Source organism: Hemitrygon akajei, chromosome 11 (genome assembly GCF_048418815.1).
Source record: "Hemitrygon akajei chromosome 11, sHemAka1.3, whole genome shotgun sequence".
Lineage (NCBI taxonomy): Eukaryota > Metazoa > Chordata > Chondrichthyes > Myliobatiformes > Dasyatidae > Hemitrygon > Hemitrygon akajei.
In genome coordinates, this window is record NC_133134.1 from 63362969 (window position 1) to 63386367 (window position 23399).

Sequence of the window (23399 nt, forward strand, 5' to 3'; positions counted from 1 at the left end):
TAATTGTATACATTGTTTTTTGCACAATTTTCATCTATTCAATATTCATATACTGTAATTGATTGACATATTTATTATTATTATTTTTCTTCTTCTATATTATGTATTGCATTGAACTGCTGCTGCTAAATTAACAAATTTCACGATAGTAAACCTGATTTTGATTCTGACTCTGTAAGGAGACAATTCTCAAGGTTGAATATTGTATTGGTACTTTGATAATAGATGCATTGTGAACTTTGAATCCTTGACCTCCTGACCAATGGGACACAATCAGTAAGGATAAATGCAACACCTCCAGCACTGATGTCTTCACAAGCCTCAACCCCTACTCGACCCTGTACCAGATTCTACCCTAACCCCATCCCCAGAGTTCGCAGTTGATAGTACCATAGCAGGCTCCACCTCAAAACATGGTAAGTCTGAGTACAGGAAGGAGATGCAGAGCTGGTGACATCTTGCCCAGACACCAGCCTTTCCCTCAATACCTGCAAAACAATGAAGCTGGTCATTGACTTCATGAAGTGGGCACATGCTTCTCTTTACACCAATGATGCTGAGTTCAATGGGTGGACAGTACCAACAACCTACGCTGGTCCAACTATATTGATGACATGGCTAAAGAAGAAGGCTAAAAAGATTTAGCATGTCCCCTTTCACCCTCACCAATTTTTACTGATGCAACATAGAAAGCATCCTATTTGGATGCATCACAACTTGGTATGGCTACCGTTCTGCCCGTGACCACAGAGAGTTGTGGACACAACTCAGCACCACAGAAACCAATCTCCACCTACGTGGATTCTTTCTACATTTCCTGCTGCCTTGGTAAAGCAGCCAGCATAATCAAAGACCCCACCCACCACATTCACTCTTCCCCCATCTCCCATCAGGCACCTAACACCAGGCTATTCTAAAACCATTCAACGCTTCCCTAGTACGATAAGATGGACTCTTGACCTCACAATCTATCTCGCTATGACCTTGCACCTTATTGTCTATCTGCACTGCATTTTATTTCACAATGTTTTACTGTTCTCCCTCTTACTACCTCAATGAGATGTTGTAATGAACTGATCTGTACGAGTTCTATGCGAGACAAGTTTTTGCTGTACCTCAATAAATGTGACAATGACAAACCAATCTCATGGATCAACCTGATGAACCTCTCTGAACTGCTGTCATTACAAGTATGACCCTCCTTTAACCAAGCTCCACAGTTCAAAATATAAACAAGAGAAAATTTTGCAGATGCTGGAAATCCAAGCCACACACACAAAATGCTGGAGGAACTCAGCAGGCCAGGCAGCATCCATGGCTCCAGAGAAAGATATTCAAATTTCAAAAGCAGAAGACTGTTGGGAGGGATTTGAGGGATAATGGAGCAAAGATAAGATGTATCAACCAGGTTCAAATTAAACAGCAGAATTGACACAGTGGGAGGACAGATATGTGGAGCAAGATTGCCGCCTCCTCACCACCCTGTAAGTGCAACCAATGTCACATCCAAGTCATATCATCCAGATTTGGAAACATATCATTGCTCCTTCGCTGTTGCTGGTTCTAAATCCAGCCCCTCCCTTCCTCATATAGCTGCAGAAGCACCATGGGCTGTGGACCCACTCACCCCAGGTGCGGTGAGCAGCACCGCTGTTGTCACAGGGGGCGGATACTCACTGGGTGACCGGCCTGTGAAGAAATTATAGTACTGCGAGACGTAGGTCAGGATGCTCAGCCTGTCGGGGACTCTCAGCGCCACCATATCTTCTGCATCCAACAGTGCCGGGATGCCCAGCTCCTCCTCCGCCACGCGGAAAGCCTGGAAAAGCGAGCAAGACTTTAGCAAGCACCTTTGTAGGGTAATTGGTTTATTATTGTCCAGTGAGAAGCTCTTGTTTTTGTGTCAGCCAAACAGATTGTTCCAGTTGCTCATCTGTGTGTGATCAAAGCCACACTAACTGGGCACTCTCCCTGTTAGCATGGCTAGAAATGTTAAATCTGAACTGTCCAGAACATTAGGCAAATCACATACATGGTTTACCCACCTGTAAGTGCACAGTCCATGATTGTAAAACAAGCTACATTAGCTTTTAAAATCAGGTTTGATTGCTTTAAGAGGGAATAACTGGATTTCTACACACCATCACAGGCACAGTCTTGTATTTCTGCAGAGCTTCACAAGTATCAAGCACTAGTCACTGTGTATCATCAACTATCCGCATCTTGAGGAACTCTGTGGCTCAGAAGGGAAAGGGGAAGATGGGAAGTGGTGGTGATAGGGGATTCAATAGTTCGGGGAGCAGACAGGCAATTATGCTGACATGAAAAAGACTCTCGGATGGTTTGTTGCCTGCCTGGGGCCAGGGTCAGGGATGTCTCATATCAGATCCACAGCATTATAAAGGGTGAGGGTAAGTAGCCAGAAGTCATGGCACATATTGATACCAATAACGTAGGTAGGAAAAGGAGAGAGTTCCTGAAGAGTGAGTATTGGGAGCTTGATAGGAAACTGAAAAGCAGGACTTCAAAGGTATTCATCTCCGAATCATGAACCATACACCAGTGATTCATTTTGGAAGGACAATTAAAGGGTCAATTACAGGTTTCTTAGCAGTGTGGAGGAACAGGGGTTTTTGGGGCCCATGTCCATAGACCCCTCAAAGTTACCTCAAGGTTGATAGGGTTGTTATGAAAGTGTATGATGTCTTGGCCTTCACTAGTCAGGGAATGGGTTCAAGAATTTGAGCTAACTTTGCAGCTCTGTAAACCCTGGTTAGACCACATTTGGAATATTGTGTTCTGTTCTGGTCACCTCACTATAGGAAGGATGTAGAAGCTTTAGAGAGAGTGGAGAGGAGATGTAGCAGGATGCTGACGAAGGGCTTTGGCCCTTTATTCCTATCCATAGATTCTGCCATTTTATGTGGGTTCACCAGGATGCTGCCAAGATCAGAGAGTACATCTAATGAGGATAGGTTGTGTGAGCTAAGCATTTCTCTTAGGAGTGGAGGAGGAGATGATAAACAGGTGCAAGATGATAAGAGGCATAGGTCAAGTGAACAGCCAGAGACTTTTCCCTGGGTGGAAATGGCTAATGCAAGGAGGAATAGTTTTACGATGATTGTAGGAAAGTATTTGGGGATGTCAAAAGTAAGTTTTTTTTTGTTTTGTTTTTATAAACACAGAGAGCTGTGGGTGCATGGAACATTCTGCCAGAGGCGGTAGTAAAGGCAGATATGTTGAGGATGTTTAAGAAACTTTTAGACAGGCAAATGGATGATAAAAACTGATTGGCTATGTAGGTGGGAAGGGTACATTGATCTTAGAGTCGGTCAAAGGCTCAGCACAACACCATGGGCCGAAGTGTCTGCACTGTGCTGCATTGTTCCATGTTCTACTGTAGGTTAAAAGCAGACTCCCCACACATGACGACCAGCTCATTATTTAAGCCGAGGCTGAGCCTTGCTCCTCGGTTCGTATTACCCCAGCACGTTCACCAGCTGAGACATTGAAGCACTATTCCCAAAGATTTATTGCTCAAAATAATTGATATTTACATAGACCAATTCGCATGTCCTGTTATATTTTAACTAATGACTCCAGGGCAAAGAAGCCACTAACAATTACAGTTTGGCAATTTCATTCCAAAATTGGTGCATTATTTAAAAACGGAGAGAAAAAGAACACAGTTAATTGATTTATGAAGCCCGTTGGAAAACGCTGCCAGATGTAGGGGTGTTCCTTCCCTGTCGAATATCGAACATCCTTAGACTGGGTACTGATGAAATCATAGTAACTGTGGCCACTTGTCCGATATAAAATTAATAACAAAACTATCTGCTTTAATGCAGAATTGAATTAATATTAGAACGAACCAATATTATTAATATCGGGATTATCCAAAGCACATTTATAATGATGTCAGAATTCATCATTTGACAATCATTCACTTTCTGCTTATGAAAAATAATTATGAAAGGAGAATTCTATATGATTTGCTGATCAAATTTAATTCTTCCCTAGTGTGTGCTCCAACTTAACATATAACACTATCTTTTATTATTTTTCCCAAAACTTAATCTGAAAATTCTGTAATATTAAAAAGTAAACATTACAATGTATCAATGACCTGCTTTCTGTTTAGTAAGGTATGGAAGTGCAAGGGTACAATTTCTGGCACAGCATCTTAAAGTATAGCAGTTGGAAAAGCGTTGGACCCAGCCAAACCCATCGTCCATCGGTGATCTCTCACTGCCCTCTGGAAAGTTACAGGGAAATGTGGATGGAATGTTTCACTTGGTGTGGTCAAGGATGTTCCCACATCACCTAAAGATTTTCATACAGTCCAGTGGTTCTCTGGGCTGCTTCTTGATGTCCTTCTTTGAAAATCATCTGACACACACAAAATGCTGAAGGAACTCAGCAGACCAAACAGCATCTATGGAAAAGAGTGAAGAGTCGACATTTCAGGCCAAGACCCTTTTCAGGACTGGAAAGGGAGAAGTCAGAGTAAGAAGGTGGGGGGGAAGGGAGGAAGAAGTACAAGATGCCAGGTGATAGGTGAGATTGGGAGGGGGGGTTTGAAGTAAAGAGCTGGGAAGTCGATAGGTGAAACAGATAAAGGGCTGGAGGAGGGGGAATCTGATAAGAGAGAGTAGAAGGCCATGGAAGAAAGGGAAGGGGAAGGAGCACAAGAGGGAGCTGATGGGTAGGTAAGGAGAGGGAAGCAAGAATGAGGAATGGTGAAGGAGAAGAGGCAGTTACTGGAAATTCGAGTAATCGATGTTCATGCAATCAGGTTAGAGGCTACCCAGACAAAATACGAAGTGTTGCTTCATTGCAGCAGTAGAGGAGTAGACTGACATATCGGAATGGGAATGGGAAGTGGAATTGAAATGGGTGGCTACAGCGAGATTCCGCTTTTCTGGCAGACAGAGTGTAGGTGCTCGGCAATGCAGGCTCCCAATCTACATCGGAGTTTGTCCGATATACAGGAGGCCACACCAGGAGCACTGGATACAATAGGTGACCAAGCAGACTTACAGGTGACGTGTCGCCTTAAAACAACACTTGAAAAATCACATGTTGTTTTAAAGAAAAATAATAGTTTCATGGACACAATTGCCAATGCAAACAGTTTAATTCAGTATTTTATCAACTGAATTATCCATTTTAATGAGTTGAATTTTGACCCATTGGCAGTGGTGGAATCTGAATTGTCTGTGGATTATTTCTAAATAATACAACCCTGCCCATCTGCGGAGAGCAGAGACAAACAGATAAAGCTCAGTCAGAAAGTGAATTTGCCATGTGCTTATGATGCCCACGTTCCTCCACAAAGTTGAGGATGGGAAAAGGAGCAGGATGTGAACTTGAACCCTGGGGAATTGGTCTCTGTGTGGGTGTTTCAGTGATTGGAGTACATTGCATCCAGTGGGAGTTCACGGGATTCAGAAGCAGACCCCTCCATTTGGACTAGAGAACTGACCTGGTGATTATGGAGGGACTGTGATTAAGAAGTGTTCCAGTGTTGGCAATGTGGTTGACAGGGAGGAATGAACTTTCCAATTGAGGGAGATATCAGAATGTTGAGCACCTTCACTCTGTCCTCTGCAGAATGCAGGATCTTCCGATGGTTACCCATTTCAGTCTGACTTCCCCTTCCCATTCTGACATATCTGTCCATGCTTCCGCTACTGCCACGATGAGGCCAAACTCAGGTTGGAGGAACATGTCATATTCCAACCTGATGACATGAATATCAATTTCTCTAACTGCTGTTAATTTCTTCCACCAACCCTAATTCTCAAGCTTTTTTTTCCATTCCCCATTCTGGTTACCCTCTCAGCCCTCCTCTTCTCCTCACCCGCCCTCTTTTCCCCTCCTCCTTCCCTTTCATCCATGGTCCACTGCCCTCTCCTATCAGATTCTCCCTTCTTCAGCCCTTTACCTCTTTCACTTATCCCCTCCCAGCTTCTTATTTCAATCCCTCCCTCCCCCAACCACCTCACTTCCTCGTCACCTGGATTTACCTATCAACTGCCAGTTTGTACTCCTTCCCCTCCCTGCAACTTCCTATTATGGCCTCTGCCCCCTTCCTTTCCAGTCCTGATGAATGGTCTTGGTCCCAAGTAGATGTTGCCTGACTTACCGAGTTGCTCCTGCATTTTATGTGTGTAGATATTAGTGGATTTCTTTAGTAGACATAAAAATGGGACTCAAATGGGAGAAGAATGAGAGGGGAGCACATTGAGGGAGGGAAAACAAGGAGCGAGAATACAGGAGAATATGTAAGGGAACCAAGGGATTCCATGTCGACAACCTCTGACAGAAAAGAAAAGGTAAAGAGACTGGTTAAACACACTATAAGCCTACCTTTTATTGGCCCAGATATGCTATGGCAAATCCAGAATGCAGAAAATGTCACAGATAGTATTTTCAGTAAGTCAGTCACACTACAGGTTCAAAAAGGAAGGGCAGGCAGATAGCCCAAGAGTCCCCTGTGGTTTTGTCCCACTTAATCAGTTATATAGTTTTCAATACCATTAGGAAATTGAGCTCAGATGAAAGTAGCAGCCAAGTTTGTAGCCCCACTGTTGGTTCTAATGCACAGCAGCCAATCCAAGCAGTAGAGCTAGGGGATGCATTAATGGAGGAACAGATAGGCAACTCTGTGGATGAAAGCAAGTCAAGAATGATCTGTTGCCTCCTCAGTGCCGGGATCAAATACATCTCCGATCAGGTACAGAAAGTCTGATTGGGGAGGAAGAACAGCTAGAGAGCATGTGACCAACAACTGAAGTGGAAAGAGGAATGAGGTCCTGCAAAATGAATTTAGGGAGTTAGGCAGAAACTTAAGCAAGAACTCTCAGGTCACCATACAAAGATTATTCCTTGTACAATAGGAGAATAGGACAGATATTTGCTTGTCTATTGAGCTGGTGCAGGATGGAGGACTTCGAGGATTTGGATCACTGGCGTTACTTCTGTCATGAGGGGCCTGTACAAAGAGTTCCAGTTGTCTATAAACTTGAGGGGACCAATATCCTTGCAGGGCTGTTTGCTCACAGGAATTAACTTAATTTATCAGGGAAGGGTGTAAAGCACAGCATCAATCCAGCAGGTGGGAAGAAAACGTGGAGATTAAATCAAGCAAGTCCAGTGGGCAAAACAGACAGAGGCATGGGACAACTGGCAGGCTTAGCTGCAGTTTAATAGAGGGAACCTCACAGATAAGTCCAATAACCTGAGAACATGGATCAGTACTTGGAATGATGATGTCATAGAAATGTGATTGAGAGAAGGGCAGGAATGACATCTTAGTGTTCTAGGGCATAGAAGTTACAGAAGTGATTTGGGGGAGGGGGGTGGTGGTGTATTACTTAGAGAGGATGTCCTGAAGTTATTTGCCCATTAAACCATGTGATTAGAACTCAGGAATAAGAGAGGGCAATCACTTTGCTGGGGTTCTGCTGTTAGCCTCCCAATAGTTTGCAGGAATTATTGGACTAAATATGTAAGCAAATTGTAGAAAGAAGTTAAAGCAATAGGATTACAGTAATGGGGAATTTTAACTTTCTCATTACTGAGATTCCTTAATGCAAAGGGCTCAGATAGACGGACATGAGGTATACTAAATTATGAGAGGTACAGGTGGGTAGGTATTTAGTACGGGGATCAAAAACAAGAATGTGAGAGTTTATATCTGCAACTTACTACCAGAGAAGGGGATGAAATCAAATGCAATCACTATGTTTTAAAATCATTTAGATTGGCAATTAAATAGGCAAAGGAAGGAAAGATACAAACCTTTTGCAGCACATCAGCTGAGTGTGGATGGGCAAAAAGACATGGATGGTGTGGACAAAAGAGCTGCCTTCTGGGTTGAGTAACGCTATGACACAGAATGCAAGAGTAGGGTGGTCATATGGATGTGGATATGAAGCACTGATTAGGCCACCGCTGATGCACCACACGAAAGGTGTGACAGCCCCAGAGAGGCTGAGGAGGAGATGTGCAATGTGCTGCCAGGACTGGAGATTATTAAGGGGCTGGCCAGGCTGAGGTTGATTATTCAGAAGAAAGGAGATTGTGGAAAGATTTAACCAAGCTATATAAGATTGGGACTTGACCTCGAGGACTTACTTTCCTCAGCAGTAATGCTGATGATGCGGGGTGAAGGATTAATGCTGTGGTAAAAAGTATTAGAGAGGAGTTGAGGAAACGTTTACATTCCACCAGAAGATTATCAGTGTATGGTAGCCATTGCGTGATTGAGTGGCAGAGGCAGGACCCATATTTAAAATGTATGTTGGTGAACATCTAAAAACCCATGACCTACAAGGCCACAGGCTGAGAGCAGGCAAGCGAGATTATCCCAAGTTGTTGCTTTTTGGACTGTATGTATGAGATGGATCCTGTGGTGGGAGAGTCTAAGACCAATGGAGATAGCTCAGAACAGAGGGCCATCCTTTTAGAACAGAGATGAGGAGGAATTTCTTTAGCCAGAGAGTGGTGAATCTGTGGAATTCATTGCCACAGGCAGCTGTGGAGGCCAAGCCTTTATGTGTATTTAAGACAAAGATTGATAGGTACTTGATTGGTCAGGGCATGAAGGGATACGGGGAGAAGGCAGGAGATTGGAACTGAGAGGAAAATTGGATGAGCCATGATGAAATGGCGGAGCAGACTCGATGGGCCAAATGGCCTAATTCTGCTCCTGTACGTTACAGTCTTATGGATCAATGGCATACTCTCTGTGGCATGAATTTTTGGTGATTCTGAGGATATAGCAATCTGAGGACAAAGCACAATCCACCTTGTCATGACCCTTGTACCTCAGTACATTGCACTGTGCTGACACAATACTCTTATTCTGTTGTTGCCTTACCCTTTGTTCCACCTCAATTATCTTATTTTTTAAATATCTGTATGGGTGGTTTGAAAAACAAAGTTTTTCCACAGTATCACAACATAACAAATCAACTGCAAACATTAGATAGTATTGGATCAAAATAAATATCTTAGATTGTAGGCAAGCTGGAGGATCAACCACAGCTCTGAATTCGGCAAAAAAGCAAGAAGCCATTGCAAAGGAAGGTGATAGCACAAAACAGTTATCAAGTGAGATGTATAAACACGGACTGTAAAAGCTCACCTAATATGCATAGGGAAAAGATTAGATAAAGGTGAAAGCTAGGTGAATGAGTAAGTCCACGGTAGATGAAAGATAAAGTGGAAAAAGCGAGGTCATCCACATGGTAAAGTACTATAGGATATTTTTATAAAATTAAAAAGAGCTGGTTTTGACAAATCTGTGTGCCTTTGTACACAAATCAATAAAAACATGCAGCAAGTAAATATTTGCCTTTACTGCAGACGGTTTGTGTACAACAGCAGAGATGGGTTGTTTCAATTGTATAGGACCCTGGTAAGACCACATTATAAGATCATACGACAATAAGATATAGGAGCAGAGTTAGGCCATTTGGCCCATTGAGTCTGCTCCACCATTCAATCATGACTCATCTTTTCTCCCCTCCTCAGCCCCACTCCCCAGCCTTCTCCCCATAACCTTTGATGCCATGTCCAATCAGGAACCTACCAAGCTCTGCCTTAAATACCTGACCTCCACAGCTGCCCATGGTAACAAATTCCACAACTTCACCACCATCTGGCTAAAGTAATTCCCCTGCATCTCTGTTTTAAATAGATGCCCCTCTATCCTGAGGCTTGTCCTAGACTTCCATAAAATGGGAAACTGATTCCTAGGATGGATGGATAAAGCAGTCTGAGCAGTCTTTGTTTGAGTTTAGAAGGACTTAATCTCTTATTGATAGGTACAAAGTTCATAGCTGGGAGTTGACTATTGCCGTGGCTGGAGTGCCTGGATCCAAGAGTTCACAGCCTCCAAATACAGAGCCAGCTTTCCCAGACAATTATCTTCAGACAGAGGGAGCAAATCTTTGGAATTCTCTATTCAAAAGGGATGTGGAGGCTTTGTTATTGAATATCATGACGGGTCAGGTATGGAGTGATAAGGGATTCATGTACGAAGGTGGCACTAAGGTAAAAGATCTTCTATACTGTTATTGAGAGACAGAGTGGCAATGCCTATTCCTTATTTCCATTCCTTACTCCTTCTGTGCTGACTGGAGCAGAGAGAAGAGTCAGGAATTGCTGTCTGCAAGTAAGCCAGTGCAAGAGGCACTTCTAGCATGAAAAGGATCATCTTTTTCTCAGCTTTTATCTTGCAGTATTATACCACAGACTAGTCCATGCCAATCATACAACAAAGCCTCCTGATTTACACATCAGGATTTTAAAGACAGCTTGGCCCTTCATCCACCCACACATCCAGATGCTTGACTTGAACAACATGTGTCTTTTGGACTAATCGGCACTTAATGTAAGCAATCACTTATTCATGATCCCCTGAGGACTTAATGCAATGTTGAAAAGTTGGAACAGTTTGTAAGTCCAGACCTACAAAAACACAATTTTGCAAGTTAAAAGCAAAGAAACTCTAGGACAGATGACCAGAAGATTGGGCAAAGAGGTACATTTTAAGAAGAACTTTAAAAGAGAAGAGGTGAGAAGGTGAAGGGAGAGTTTAAGATTTGGACAGCCAAAAGAACAGCTACCAATGATAAGGCAGAGATGGTCAACACCACGACCTCAGAGGATGACTCTCCCTGCAAGCCACGGCTCATCTACCACAAGTACCCCAAAGACGTAGACTCCCACAATGTATTATGTTCCAGACCATTTGCAACTGAACTCATCCACATGACAAACATCAAGCCTCCCCCATTGAACCCAAAACCTTTCTCTCTCCATCGACGCTACCTGACCAACTGTGTATCCCCAACATTTTCTCTGTTTACCTCAGATTTTCAGCATCTACAAGTTTTATTTGGCTTTTTACTTAACCCTGTACTTCCCTAACCATGTAAATACATGGAAAGCTGGGTGAGTACATGAGGGAGAAAGCAGTGAAAGGGTATTCTGACAGAGTAGGAGAGGGCTTCTTTTAACCTGGGCAAATGCCAGTAGTCTGAAAGGTTTAATATAAGGCAAGACACAAATAGCATTTACTGTTATTCTAAAAATGGTTGTTATTGTTCCTGGCCCTTGCTGAACTCATAGCAAAGGTCATCCAGCTTCACCTTGGCCCCTTTGCTCTTTTGGGCTTGGATGGAATTGGAAAAGAATAAAGTCAGATTTATCCTCGAGATCTGAATATTGTGTGGACTGAATAGAAGGTTATTTCCTTATTCTCTTAAGAAGGCATTATTTGCACGCTGATCAGAGTTTAATATCTTAACTTTCAGTTCCAAGAATTTAGACTTTGATCTTTTTCAGAAATATATAAAGTTGATTAAGTCAAATTTACATCACATGTTGCAGAAATTTGAGGCATTTGGAGTTATTGCTTTGATTATCGCGAATAACCGTCAGCTTTGGAAACTCCCTGCTCATTTGCACAAAATATATTTCTGCTGAATGCCAAATACATTTTACTTTGGGCTTTCAGTCACAAGACACTCCCAACTCAGCACAGGTTAGGAGGAGTCGTGTGTGAAGAAGTGGATTAATGTGACTAGGCGCAGTATTATGAAAGATCTGCTCAAATCAACTCCTTTGGGATTCATTGTTGTCATTGGAGAGGGTCCAGAGCAGGTTTACGATAATCATCCCAGGAATGAAAAGGTTAACGTATTGGAAGTGTTTGATGGCCCTGGAGTTCAGAAGAATGAGGGGGAATCTTATTGAAGCCTACCAAATATTGAAAGACCTAGATAAGGGTGTTTCCAATAATGGGAGAGCCTTGGATGAGAGGGCAGAGCCTCAAAAAATTAGGACATATCATTGTAATAGAGATCAGGAGGAATTTCTTTTGCCAAAGGGTGGTGAATCTGTGCAATTCACTGCCACCTGTGTTTGCGGAGGCCACGCCATTAGGTATATTTAAAGCGTAAGTTGATAACTACGTAATTAGTTGAGAGAATCACAGGTTATGGGGAGAAGGCAGGAGAATGGTGTTGAGAAGGAAAATAAACTGGCCATGATCAAATGGAGGAAAAAGCTCAATGGGCCAAATGGCCTAAATTGGCTGCTATGATCAGAAGAATGCCTGTCTACAGGCCTGTCCAGTACTTTATTCTCCACAGGATTCACGCTTTCAGTCACTGGTTCTTCAACTTTTTCACGTTCCCTAAGGATCAGAAGATCACCCATCTACAGACTACAGAACCCGCCATCTCCAGCAGGTATGGACATCTCCAGACCCCAACCCCAGCTGCCGACCTCAACGGTTCTAACGACCCCGAGCAGATTCAGAACCCGGACTTCACCGCCATCAATGAGGGTTCCAACGACCTCGGACACCTTCAGACTGCCGACTGAGCAACCTCCAACTCCGACTCTGACTCCAGCTTTGACCTCCAGGCCGGGTTTTTACGTGGTGCCGCTGGAACCCCCGAAACCCCTACCCCCACCACCACTTTGCAATCCCATGTCTCTCAGGTCCCACCGCCAGCTAATGGGTCGTCGGAGATTCCATCTTCCTTTCACCCCACCTTCCCTGAACATTGCAACCCTCTCCTTTCCTCTCCTCTGACACTACCAACCATATTCCCCCCTCCAATCCCAGCTCTCATCTGCGCTGACCTTCCCCTCTCTGAGGAAAAATGTTCTGTCCTCAGTAAAGGCTTCACCTTTGTCCTCTTGCGTCCACACCTCAGTGAGTTCTGCGCCCGCCATGACGCTGAGCTTTTCTTCCTCCGCCTCCATCTCAGAGCCTACTTCTTTGGCATTGACAGTCCACCCTGCATAATGACTTCTTCTCCCATCTTCAACCCTCCTCCTCTTCCTGGACACTCTGCTCTGGTCTTCTGCCTGCTCTGGATCTTTCCAGGGAGTTCAAAAGCCTAATGGCTTGAGGGAAGAAGCTGTTTCCCATCCTGACTGTTCTTGTCTTTATGCATCGGAGTCTCCTGCCTGACAGTAGAAAGTCAGAGGATGCTGGATGGACGGGTGGGATCCTTAATAACACTAAGGGCCATTCGTATGCAGTGCTCCTGATAAATGTTCCCCATGGATGGTAGGGAGTCTCCTATGATCCTCTTGGCCATTCTCACAGCCCTTTGTAAGGACTTCCAATCCTGTGCTGGGCTGCTCCCGTACCAGATGGAGATACAGCTTGTCAGGACACTCCCAATGGTACTCCTGGAAGATTCAGTTAAGGTAGGGAGGAGAGAAGCCTCACATGCCTCAATCTCCTCAGGAAGTCGAGGTACTGCTATGCCTTCTTATTCAGGGAGGTTATATTAAGGGACCAGATGAGGTCATCTTTGATATGAACTCCCAGGAACTTGGTGCACTTGACTCTCCCTATGGAGGAGCCATGTATGTGCAGATAGACTATGACCAGGATCCCATCACAGACAGAGGCATTGACACCCAGTGACCACAGTTTCCAGCGTAAAATGGTGTTAAAAGCTGAAGTGAAGTCTATAAACAATAGCCTGGCATAGGAGACCCCATTTTCCAGGTGTGACAGCACACAGTGGCACCACTCAAATGGATGACCCATTTTCGCCATCCGTGATTTGTCCAACAAAAGTAAAGTCGTAGTTGAATTTGAAGATGGCATTGGAGCTGTGCTTAACCACACAGTCATGAGTGCATAGAGAATAGAGCAGGGGGCTAAACACACAGCCTTGAGGTGCACATCAAACATCTAGTTGTGGAGTGAGGTACAGAGGCCCAGGTCTTGGGATCTTGTGGAAAGCCCAACTAAAGGTCATGTAGACTACATCAAATGCATAACTGCCTGTTATCATCCTGCTAGCAAGACTCTCCATGTTAACTTTTCAAAAGTTGGTCAGATAGTGGCTCAGCCCTGATTGTGGTGTTGATTGGTGTTAACTGATTAGTTACACATTCCTTTGTTTCTTTTGTGATTATTTTCCCTCCACTGACCTCCTCCATAATGACTTGGTCTATTCATTTTCCCCCTTTTGGCCGACAGAGTCACTTGCCCTTTGGCCCATCCTGTCCATGCAGAAACATTTAAACTGCTTTGTCCCATCAACCTGTACCCAGACCATAGCCGTCCATCTCTCCCATCCATGTACCAATCGAACTTCTCTTAAACGTTGAAATTAAAATGGCATCACCACTTGCTCAGGCAGCTCGTTCCACACTGTAGTTTCCAGGATTGTTCCTGTCTTCCTCTCCCTCACACCTCCATGAGTGTTGAAAGCTGCTCTTCAAACAAAGGTTCCCGTCATCAGTGTAGCTGTACAGTATTTGTGGAGAATTTATCTCTTGCATGAAAAGGCTGCTTCCTAGTCCCTGCACTTTTTGCATGATCCTATACATCATCATTACACAAAAGGACATTTGGCCCATTATAGAGACACAGATTCAGAGGTATACAGATGAAAACAAACCCTTTGGTCTAATTTGCCCATTCCAATTGTGTTGCCCACTGAGCTATTTTCATCTGCCTGTGTTTGGCCCACAGCCTCTGAGCCTCTCCTATCCATGTACGTATCTAGATTACTTTTATATGGTGTTAACACACCTGTCTCAACTACAGTTTTTAGCAGTTCGTTCCATATATCCTTTGAGTGCAGAAGCAGCCCCTTATGTCCCTTTTAAATGCCTCATCTCCAATCTTAAACCTATGTCATTTCATTTTTAGCAACCCTTCCCTGGGAAAAAGATTGTGCTTCACCCTGTGCATCATGATCTTATATACTTCTGTCAGGTCACATCAATTTGCCCTTCACTTTCCTTGGTCACACCTCTTCCCATATGCCCATAACAGCCCTGGATTCTACCACTCAAACACATTTGGGGCAATTTCATCATCATCATCACCATTATGTGCTGTGGAGTAATTTACAGTGGCTAATTGACTCAGGAACCTCGGGAAGTTGGAGGAAACTGGATTGACTGGGGAAAAGCTAGATGTGTAAACTCCTTGCAGAGAGGAACTGAGGTCACAACCAAACTTGAGTCACTCAGGCTATGTACACTCATTTTCCAACAAGTCAGATTCTTGGGCCCAGAATCTGTAGCTGTACAGGAGTTGAAATGACTTCCTGCCATTATGGACTGGAAGAGTGCACAGTAACGAACAGACTGCGGTTATTTATTTGCTCAGCAACACGCAATAAGATCAAAGCGGATCAGAGGCAAAGTTCAACCAGAATTGGCAGAGCTGTGTGATGGAGTAAGTCGTGCTGCCTTAATACTGTGAATGTAGGGATCTGCATTCCATCACCCCTCTACTAGAATGTTGCATCTCACCCTTCCCCAACCCCACTAATTTAAATGCAAGACAGAACATTAATCAAAGATGCACAGATAATTTTGAAACTGGGTTTTACAGTCACAATGTAGAATTAATTGCTGGAGTTGAGTAAAGACATAGGAGACAAGCAACACACAAGATGCTGGAGGAACTCAGCAGGCCAGGCAGCATCTGTGGAAAAGAGGAAACGGCCAAAGTTTCAGCTGAGACCCTTCAACAGGACAGGAGAAAATATCAGAAGTTAGATTAAGAAGTTAAGGGAGGGGAGATAAAAATACCATATGGGGACAGAAGGCCATAGAAGAAAGGGAAGGGGAGGGAGCACCAGAGGAAGGTGATGGACAGGTAAGGAGATAAGGTGAGAGAAAGAGATGGGAATGGCAATGGGGAATGGTGAAGGAGAGGAGGAGCCATTACCAAAAGTTTGAGAAATGGATGTTCATGCCATCAGGCTGGAGGCTACCTAGACAGAACATTAGGTGTTGCTCTATCACGACAGTAGAGGAGACTATGGACTGACATGTCAGAATGAAATGGGAAGTGGAATTAAAATGGCTGGCCACTGGGACATCCTGCTTTGTCTGGCAGACAGAGCGTAGGTGCCCGGAAAAGCAGTCTCCCAACTTACGTTGAGCCCCACCGATATACAGGAAGCCACACAGGGAACATCCGATACAGTAGGTGACCCCAACAGACTCACAGATGAAGTGTCAACTCACCTAGAAGGAATATTTGATGCCCTGAGAGAAGTGGTGTAGGGGCAGGTGCAGCACCTACTCCGATCGCAAGGATAAGTGCCAGGAGGGAGATCAGTGGGGAGGAATGAAGGATAAAGGAGTCGCATAGGGAGCAATCCCAGTGGAAAGGGGGGGGGGGAATGGAAGATGTGCTTGGTGGTGGGATCCCATTGGAGATGGTGGGTCATGTAGTATTATGTGCTGAACGTGGAGGCTGGTGAGGTGGTAGGTGAAGACAAGAGGAAACCTACCCCCAGTGGGGTAGCAGGAGGATGGGGTGAGGGTGGACATGCACAAAATGGAAGAGGTGCAATTAAGAGCAGTATTGATGATAGAAGAAGGGAAACCCCTTACTTTGAAGGAGGACATCTCCTTCGTTCTGGAATGTAAAGCTTCATCCTGACAGCAGAGACGGAGGAATTGAGAGAAGAGGATGGCATATTTACAAGTAACAGGGTGGGAAGGGGTATAATTCAGGCAGCTGTGAGAGGCCGTGGGTTTACAATAGACATCAGTAGATAAGCTGTCTCCTGAGATAAAGATAGAGAGATCGAGAAGGGGGAGAGGGGTATCAGAAATGGACCAGATAAATTGGAAGGCAGGGTGGAAGATGGAGGTAGAGCTGATGAAGTTGATGAGCTCTGCATGGGTGCAGGAAGCAGCACCAATGCACCCGTCGATGTAACGTGGGAAAAGATGGGGGGGTGATCCAAGTGTAGGCTTGGAACATAAGACTTGTGCATAACATCAATCTTCTATTTTTTCCCTTCCGTTTTCTGAATTTTAAATTTTTTTCATCCAGAATGATTCTAATTCTGATGAAGAATGATGGAGTAGAATCTCATCTCTCTCTCCCTTGTTGACTCCTGGATATTTCCTATTTCACCTTGCCTTATTTCAGAGATAGTTTTGCTTTCAAACTGAAGAAATTTAACAAGAAAATCTCAGTCTTTCAGACAGCATGTGCTACTTACCAAGTTATTGTTTTCATAAACATTTCCTTTCTTAAGCGAATCAAAATTTCTGCAATTGAAAGAGAATAGGATTCAATATCACTGCCACACCTTAAACTGAATGTGCCTTTATACAAGATATTAACAATGCTTAGAAATTGCTTCAGGACATTTTACAGGGCTCACATTTGCACAGTCAAGAAAATGGCCTCTCCTGAGCATCTTTAAGAACAGGCAAGTGTAGTTCAGGCCTTGGTTGGTTGTAAGGACAGCCACCAGTGATGAAGCTGTGAGAATTACTAGTGACCACAGGCTTGGAATGGGAGATCTAGGAACATGGGGCAGATTACATGACCATGGAGGATCAGAGTTTGAAATTGAGATGGTACTAAGTCTGTCTAGGTTAACAAACACAAGTTTGATTGGGAAACAGGACAGGAACAATTCACAACAGAATTAACTGAATCTTGAGAACAGTGGTTAATACCCAGATTGATCAAGCAATACACTCAATTCTTTATACAGTACAGGTGGAAGACTGCAATTGCCCCCAAGCGAACCACAGTTAAGCAACGGTCTTCAGATGTCATTCCACTTCACACCCCCCACTTGCCTATCATCCTTTTCACATGGATCCCTCCACCTATCATCTGCCTGGTCTTGCTTCACCCTTTCCTCCCATCTTTTTATATTGACCTTCTCCATTCTATATTTGACCAGATGCAGGTTCTCAACTATGTATTTCCTTCCTGCTGCTGCCTCAATTTCTCCAGCTTTTGGTATTGCTCCAGATCCCAGCATCTACATTCTGAACCCAATTGCCAATCATTGAGTAGCTCCTTATTCCTACACCAATACCATCCCAACCAGTCATGACCTATGGGCATCCTGTCAACTGACTCCAGTATCTGAAGACACTGGCCCATCATGAACTGTTCAACACAAACTCCAGCATCACTCTGCAGGGGAAAGAGGCAGACACCAAGATGGAAGTCACTTTCTCACAAACCAATAGAAAATCCAAGTGGGATATTGGTATCACTGGTGAATTAAAGCATCTGAGCCTCAGTCTGGAGGTCTAGGCAATGAATTGACTTCTGGTCAAAAGTTCAATTGACTCTGATGACCTTTTCAAAATGCGGCTAAAGTCACATCTGTCAAAGAAGCAGGTGTGGAACATTCCAGAGCATTATCAATGAGAGAGGAGAGCCATGTTCCCAGGTCCCTGGGCAAGATTTCTCTCTTAATCAGGTCTTTCTGAGCTCACTGCTATGCACAACTGAGCTGGCATGTTCCTATTCCTAGAACAGCGATGTCCTAGGAACTCCAAAGGTAAAACTTAAATGTAAATTCTTTGTCTTGGAGTAAACCCACCACAACCAATAAACAGCATTGCAAGACCCTTAATTCATCACCCAAATATACCAGCACAATTGCACTGCGGTTACTGGCACTGTACCCAGTCTACCTCCATCCCAGAATCATGGATCTAAATGACCTTCACACAGGAATGGGACCTTTCACACATCTACACTGGACTTCAGTTAAAACATTGAGCTGACCAGAGCCAGGGGCACAATTGAGAGCCTGTATAGCCATTCACACTAGTCTTGTGTATCTTACAGAAGCAAAATTACCCTGGTTAGCATTTGTCCTCCTTCCTTAAGATGCAAATTAAATCGGGGATCAGAGGTACATCAGACAATCTGCTAACTACAGCGAGTTTAACTTAATGGAGAGTCAGAGAACCACTAACCAGCGATCGAAAAAAAATCACATTGTAGACTATGTCAAGATGCAGGAATTGTACAATTGACATGATTCAATAGCAGGAAATGTCACCCAAATCATGATGCGCTGCAGGTAGCCATTTATAGCAAATTCATTGTTTTAAGCTGTAAGCCACTGCACATTGACAACTCCAGATGTACATACCACTATTTCTCCTGGGAGAAATACGATAAGCTGTTCACAGGAGCCCTGCCTTAGAGGTGATAATTAAGGAAAATTCATCATTATCTCCCAGCACAATTGCACTGTGGTTACTGCCACTCTGCCCCGTCTACCTGCATCCCAGAACTGTGGATCTAAATGATCTTTACACAGGAGTGGGTCCTTTCACACAACTTCACTGGTATAAGTGAGTTAGATTTAATTTACCAACTGGCCCTCTGAAACAAAGCAGGGCCTTGGATACGAGATTACCTCAGCTGATACTCCAAATTCATGGAAAAAATTGAACAGTCAATGTTTAAGGTCAATTTCCTTCCTCTGAACTGAAAGTTCAGTCAGGTAGCCAGTAACAAAGGCTGGACAAGAGCTGCAAGGTGATAGGTGGGTCCAGGTGAGGAAGGGTGATAGGCGGTTGGGGAGGTGAAAGTTTGTGAACGGTATCACAGGTGGGAGGCGATAGGTAGAAGCGCCGAAGAGCTTAAGATGATGAAATCTGATGCAAGAGCAAGGCAAAGCAGGGAATAAGAGAAGGGAAGTAGGGAGGAGAGAAGATGAAGGGTCTTGACCTGAAATATCGACTGTCCATTTCGCTCCATAGATGCTGCATGACCCATTGAATTCTTCCAGCGTTTTGTTTGTTGCTCCAGATTCCAGTATCTGCAGTCTCTTGTGCTCCATGATACTCTAAATCTACCCCCCACCCCACTTCTGATTAGTGGTCACTGAGTCAGAGTTTGGACCAGGAGGACCCTGGTTGGTTTGCCTTCACACTGCCTGGGTTAATAGTCTCAGTCAGTGCCTAGTGAGGAGCAACATACAGGCTGTTAGCTAAAGTGGCTTCCTCACAGCATCTTGAGCGAGGAAGTTGTTCATTTCAGGCCTCACTCCAACAACTGAGGGCAGACCTACACTGGATGCTTAAACCAGGAGTGAGTCACAGCTCCAGTGGAAAAAAACATTAGGTCACCAGTCTTCCACGAACACCCCAGCTTTTCCAGGAAGTACAAACTAATCTCCCATACTAAAGGTAACAAACTGCTCCTATTTGGTTGAAACAATCGTAGCTGCAATTACAAGACAAAATTCCCTATAACCTCCCCACCCCCCCACAACCCACCAAGCCTCCTCCCACTGCTGCCCCAGGCTACTCTGTATCCAATCAGCCCAAACTCCAGTCACCAAGACATATGATGCACCTCCTGGACTGTCATCTCCACCAGCAGCAGATGTTCTCCCACCATTCCATATCAGACGCACTGCTGCCCAGTGAGGCTCGCAGTGTGGGAACTGTTAGCTACAACAATGGAACACCGGTAAGCCTCCATTTTACCAGGGCAGTGGCAGCAAGGAGAAAGGCAGCCTGGAGGGTGCATGGCTCCACTTGGCAAGCTCAGAACTGGGTTGGTGAGGGTCAGGCTGGGCACCACAGTGGGGAGTGCAGGTCTTTGAGACGTGCAAAGAAACCAGAGCAGGCCAGGGCCGCCCATGCAGACATAGGGAAATCATACAAACTCCATGCAGATTGGACTTGGATCACCAGATCTGTGAGGCAAAAGCTCTACCTGCTGAGTCATCATAAACACACCTCACCATACGTCTCCTCTCAGATTGCATTCATCGTCAGTTCGCACATGGAGAAACAGGAATCTGCAGGCACCTGAACCTGGAGTTACAATTAAATGCTAGAAAAAGTCGGCAGGTCAGGCAGCGTCTCAGGAGGGAAATGGATAGTTGACATTTCAGGTCTTGGTTATGGGTCTCAACCTGCTCTATTGACTGACTATTTCCCATCACAGTTCTGCCGGACTTGCTGCGTTTCTCCAGCATTTAGTGTGTTGCAACATTTCACACATTTTGAGCTAAAGATAACGTTTTCCAATCCTGTAGGAGTTCTGGTCCATGGGATAGTTGGGACAAGCCTGGGTTTGGTTGAACTGAACTGGGAGAGGAGATGGAAGAAAGACACCGAAATGAAGCAAACATCACAACACACTCCATACAGGAAAAGGTTCGGGTTATGTTGTCTGGTTTGTCTGAGACGAGTAAGTGGGATGATAGAAATACGTTAGAAAATAAGGTTCCGAGAATTATTGTATTGAGGAAAAGTGGGAGTTTGAATGGTCTCTAGAAGCTGAAGAAGGGGAAATAAAGAAGAATGCTAAACAGAATCAAGAGGAGACAGAAATAACTGCAGATTCTGGAATCTGCATCAACAATCTGCTGGAAGCACTCAGTGGGTTGAGCAATATCTGTGGGAGGAAAAGAATTATTGACATTTTGGATTGAAAGCCTACATCAGGACTGAGAGAAGGCCAGGGTATAGAGAAGCTGGGAAATGAGGCCGGTGAAGGAGGACAGGCAGATCAAACCAGAGAGGGGAGGGGAGGGGAGGAAGTGGAAGGCAGGATGATAGAAGGCAACAGACAAAGAAATAAGGAGTCAGGTTGGGGTGGAGGGTAAAGGTGGAGACCTGGGAAGGTGATTAGCATGAACACAAAGGCTGGAATCTGATAGTTAAATAAGGTAACAGTGGGAACCTTTAGGGGAGAGGTGAAGGACAAATAGAACTAGATAGAGGAGGGACTGAGAACTGTACATGAAACAGGGGGGGCAAGGGGGTGAATCTGGTGAGGGATGGTGGCTGAAGAGAATCAAGTAGTGACTCCTCTGGGGAGTCCACAGTTGGATGCCACATCAGCATCATGTGCTGACTGTCCAAGATTGACACAGGCTCTACTTAGCAAGTTATGAAGGGCGGAAGGAATTCAAAATCCAGTTAATTGGTTAGAAACTTAGTTAAATTGTTTCACTCTTCCTCTTACTTGGAAAAGAGCAAGTAACATAGTCTATATCCTTGAGTACACATGTGGAACATTAACTATGGAATAACTGCAGACCTTTAGAGCTCTCTGTGCTCCTTATACCTTTAACTGCACATAGGGTTCAGACCACACAGTTCCTACCCAACTGATGATTAAATCACAATTGTGTTTATGCCTCTGCACCCTGCCACCACTGACGTTGAAGACATCAATCGTAGGAAAACAATTTTCAAGAAAAGTTCTAAGCACCTTTTGAGAGTTTAATGTGAGAGAGAGTTGCCCACGTTGCAAACAGTGACCAGGCTGGGAGCAGGACATACAGGTCACGGTGTACGTAAATTTTGAAAGAGGAACATCACAGCACTTCAGTACTGAGGTGGTGGGACAGGAGAGGTCAGGAGGACAGTGGGAGAAGGGGAGTGGAAGGGCCATTCTGAGATATGGGCACAGGAGGAGGTGGCAGATGGGGGGGGGGGTAGAGGGAATGGTAGGAAACAGTGAGAGAGGGTCAGGTGGGACTCAGAGGGGGGGCAGGGGAGATAGGAGATGGAAGTCAAGTAGGACGTGTGAGATGAAGGAGAGGGGAAGGGGGCGGGGCCAGGAGGGAAGATGGTGGGCGGGATCGGGAGGGAAGATAGGATAGTCTAAAATAAACAGGAGAAATTTTCCAGACATTCCTACCTCCCCACTAATCTCCCTCCTGGCACTTATCCCTGCAAGTGGCCTAAGTGCTAAACTTGCCCATTCACCTCCTCGCTCACCTCCATTCAGGGCCCCAAACAGTCTTTCAGTGTGAGACCACACTTAACCTGCAAATCTACTGGGGACAGCTGGTGCTCCCAATGCAGACTCCTCTAAATTGGTGAGATCCGTCACAAATTGGGGGACCGCTTCATCGAAAACCTCCACTCCATCCGCTACAAGCAAAACTTCCCGGTGGCCAAATATTTTAATTTTGATTCCCATTCCCATTCCAATGTGTGCCAAGATGAGGCCACCCTCAGGGTGCAGGAGCAACACTTTATACTCCATCTGGGTAGCCTCCAACCTGATGGCAGGGATACAGAGTTGTCCTTCCACTAAATAAAACTCTTCACTCCCCCCCTTCTATTCCCCACTCTTCCCTCTTCTCACCTGCCTACCACCTCCCTCTGGGTCCCCACTTCCATCTCTTTCTCCTATGGTCGACTCTCCTCTCCTATCAGATTCCTTCTTCTCCAGCCCTTTCCCTCCTACCTGGCTTCACCTATTACCTTCTAGCTACCCTTCTACCCCTCCCCCTTCCTTTCCAGTCCTGAAGAAGGGTCTCAGCCCAAAACTTCGACTGTTTATTCTTTTCCATGGATGCTGCCTGACCTGCTGAGTTCCTCCAGCATTGTGTGGGATGATCTAACATCACATGGCAGATGAGCTCATTGTTGTCGTCACCTTTAGCTCCATAAAATGTGCAATGATTCACTGATGTACATCTGGAGAAAATCATCTTATACATGAGATTTTACGGTGCTCAGTATAAACTCATGCTGTGGTAGATTCCCCAGCTGCCCACGTAAAACACTGCTTGAAACAAAGAACACTAAACATTGAATGTACTGAAGGCTGGACA

At 44.7% G+C, this 23399-nt stretch overlaps 1 protein-coding gene across 2 annotated transcripts in view; it reads right to left on the reverse strand.

Annotated features, from left to right (window-relative positions):
• The window catches only part of LOC140735658 (MICAL-like protein 2), a 118177-nt gene that overhangs the window by 77965 nt on the left and 16813 nt on the right, over positions 1-23399 (reverse strand). Inside the window, exons 2-3 of one of the 2 annotated variants that reach the window (XM_073060969.1) lie at positions 17040-17088; positions 1678-1819 (exon numbers count right to left, since the gene is read on the reverse strand). In XM_073060969.1, the coding sequence (XP_072917070.1) occupies positions 1678-1819; positions 17040-17088 (191 nt within the window). The remainder of the gene's footprint in view (positions 1-1677; positions 1820-17039; positions 17089-23399) is intronic. The other variant, XM_073060970.1, reaches the window with a different exon arrangement.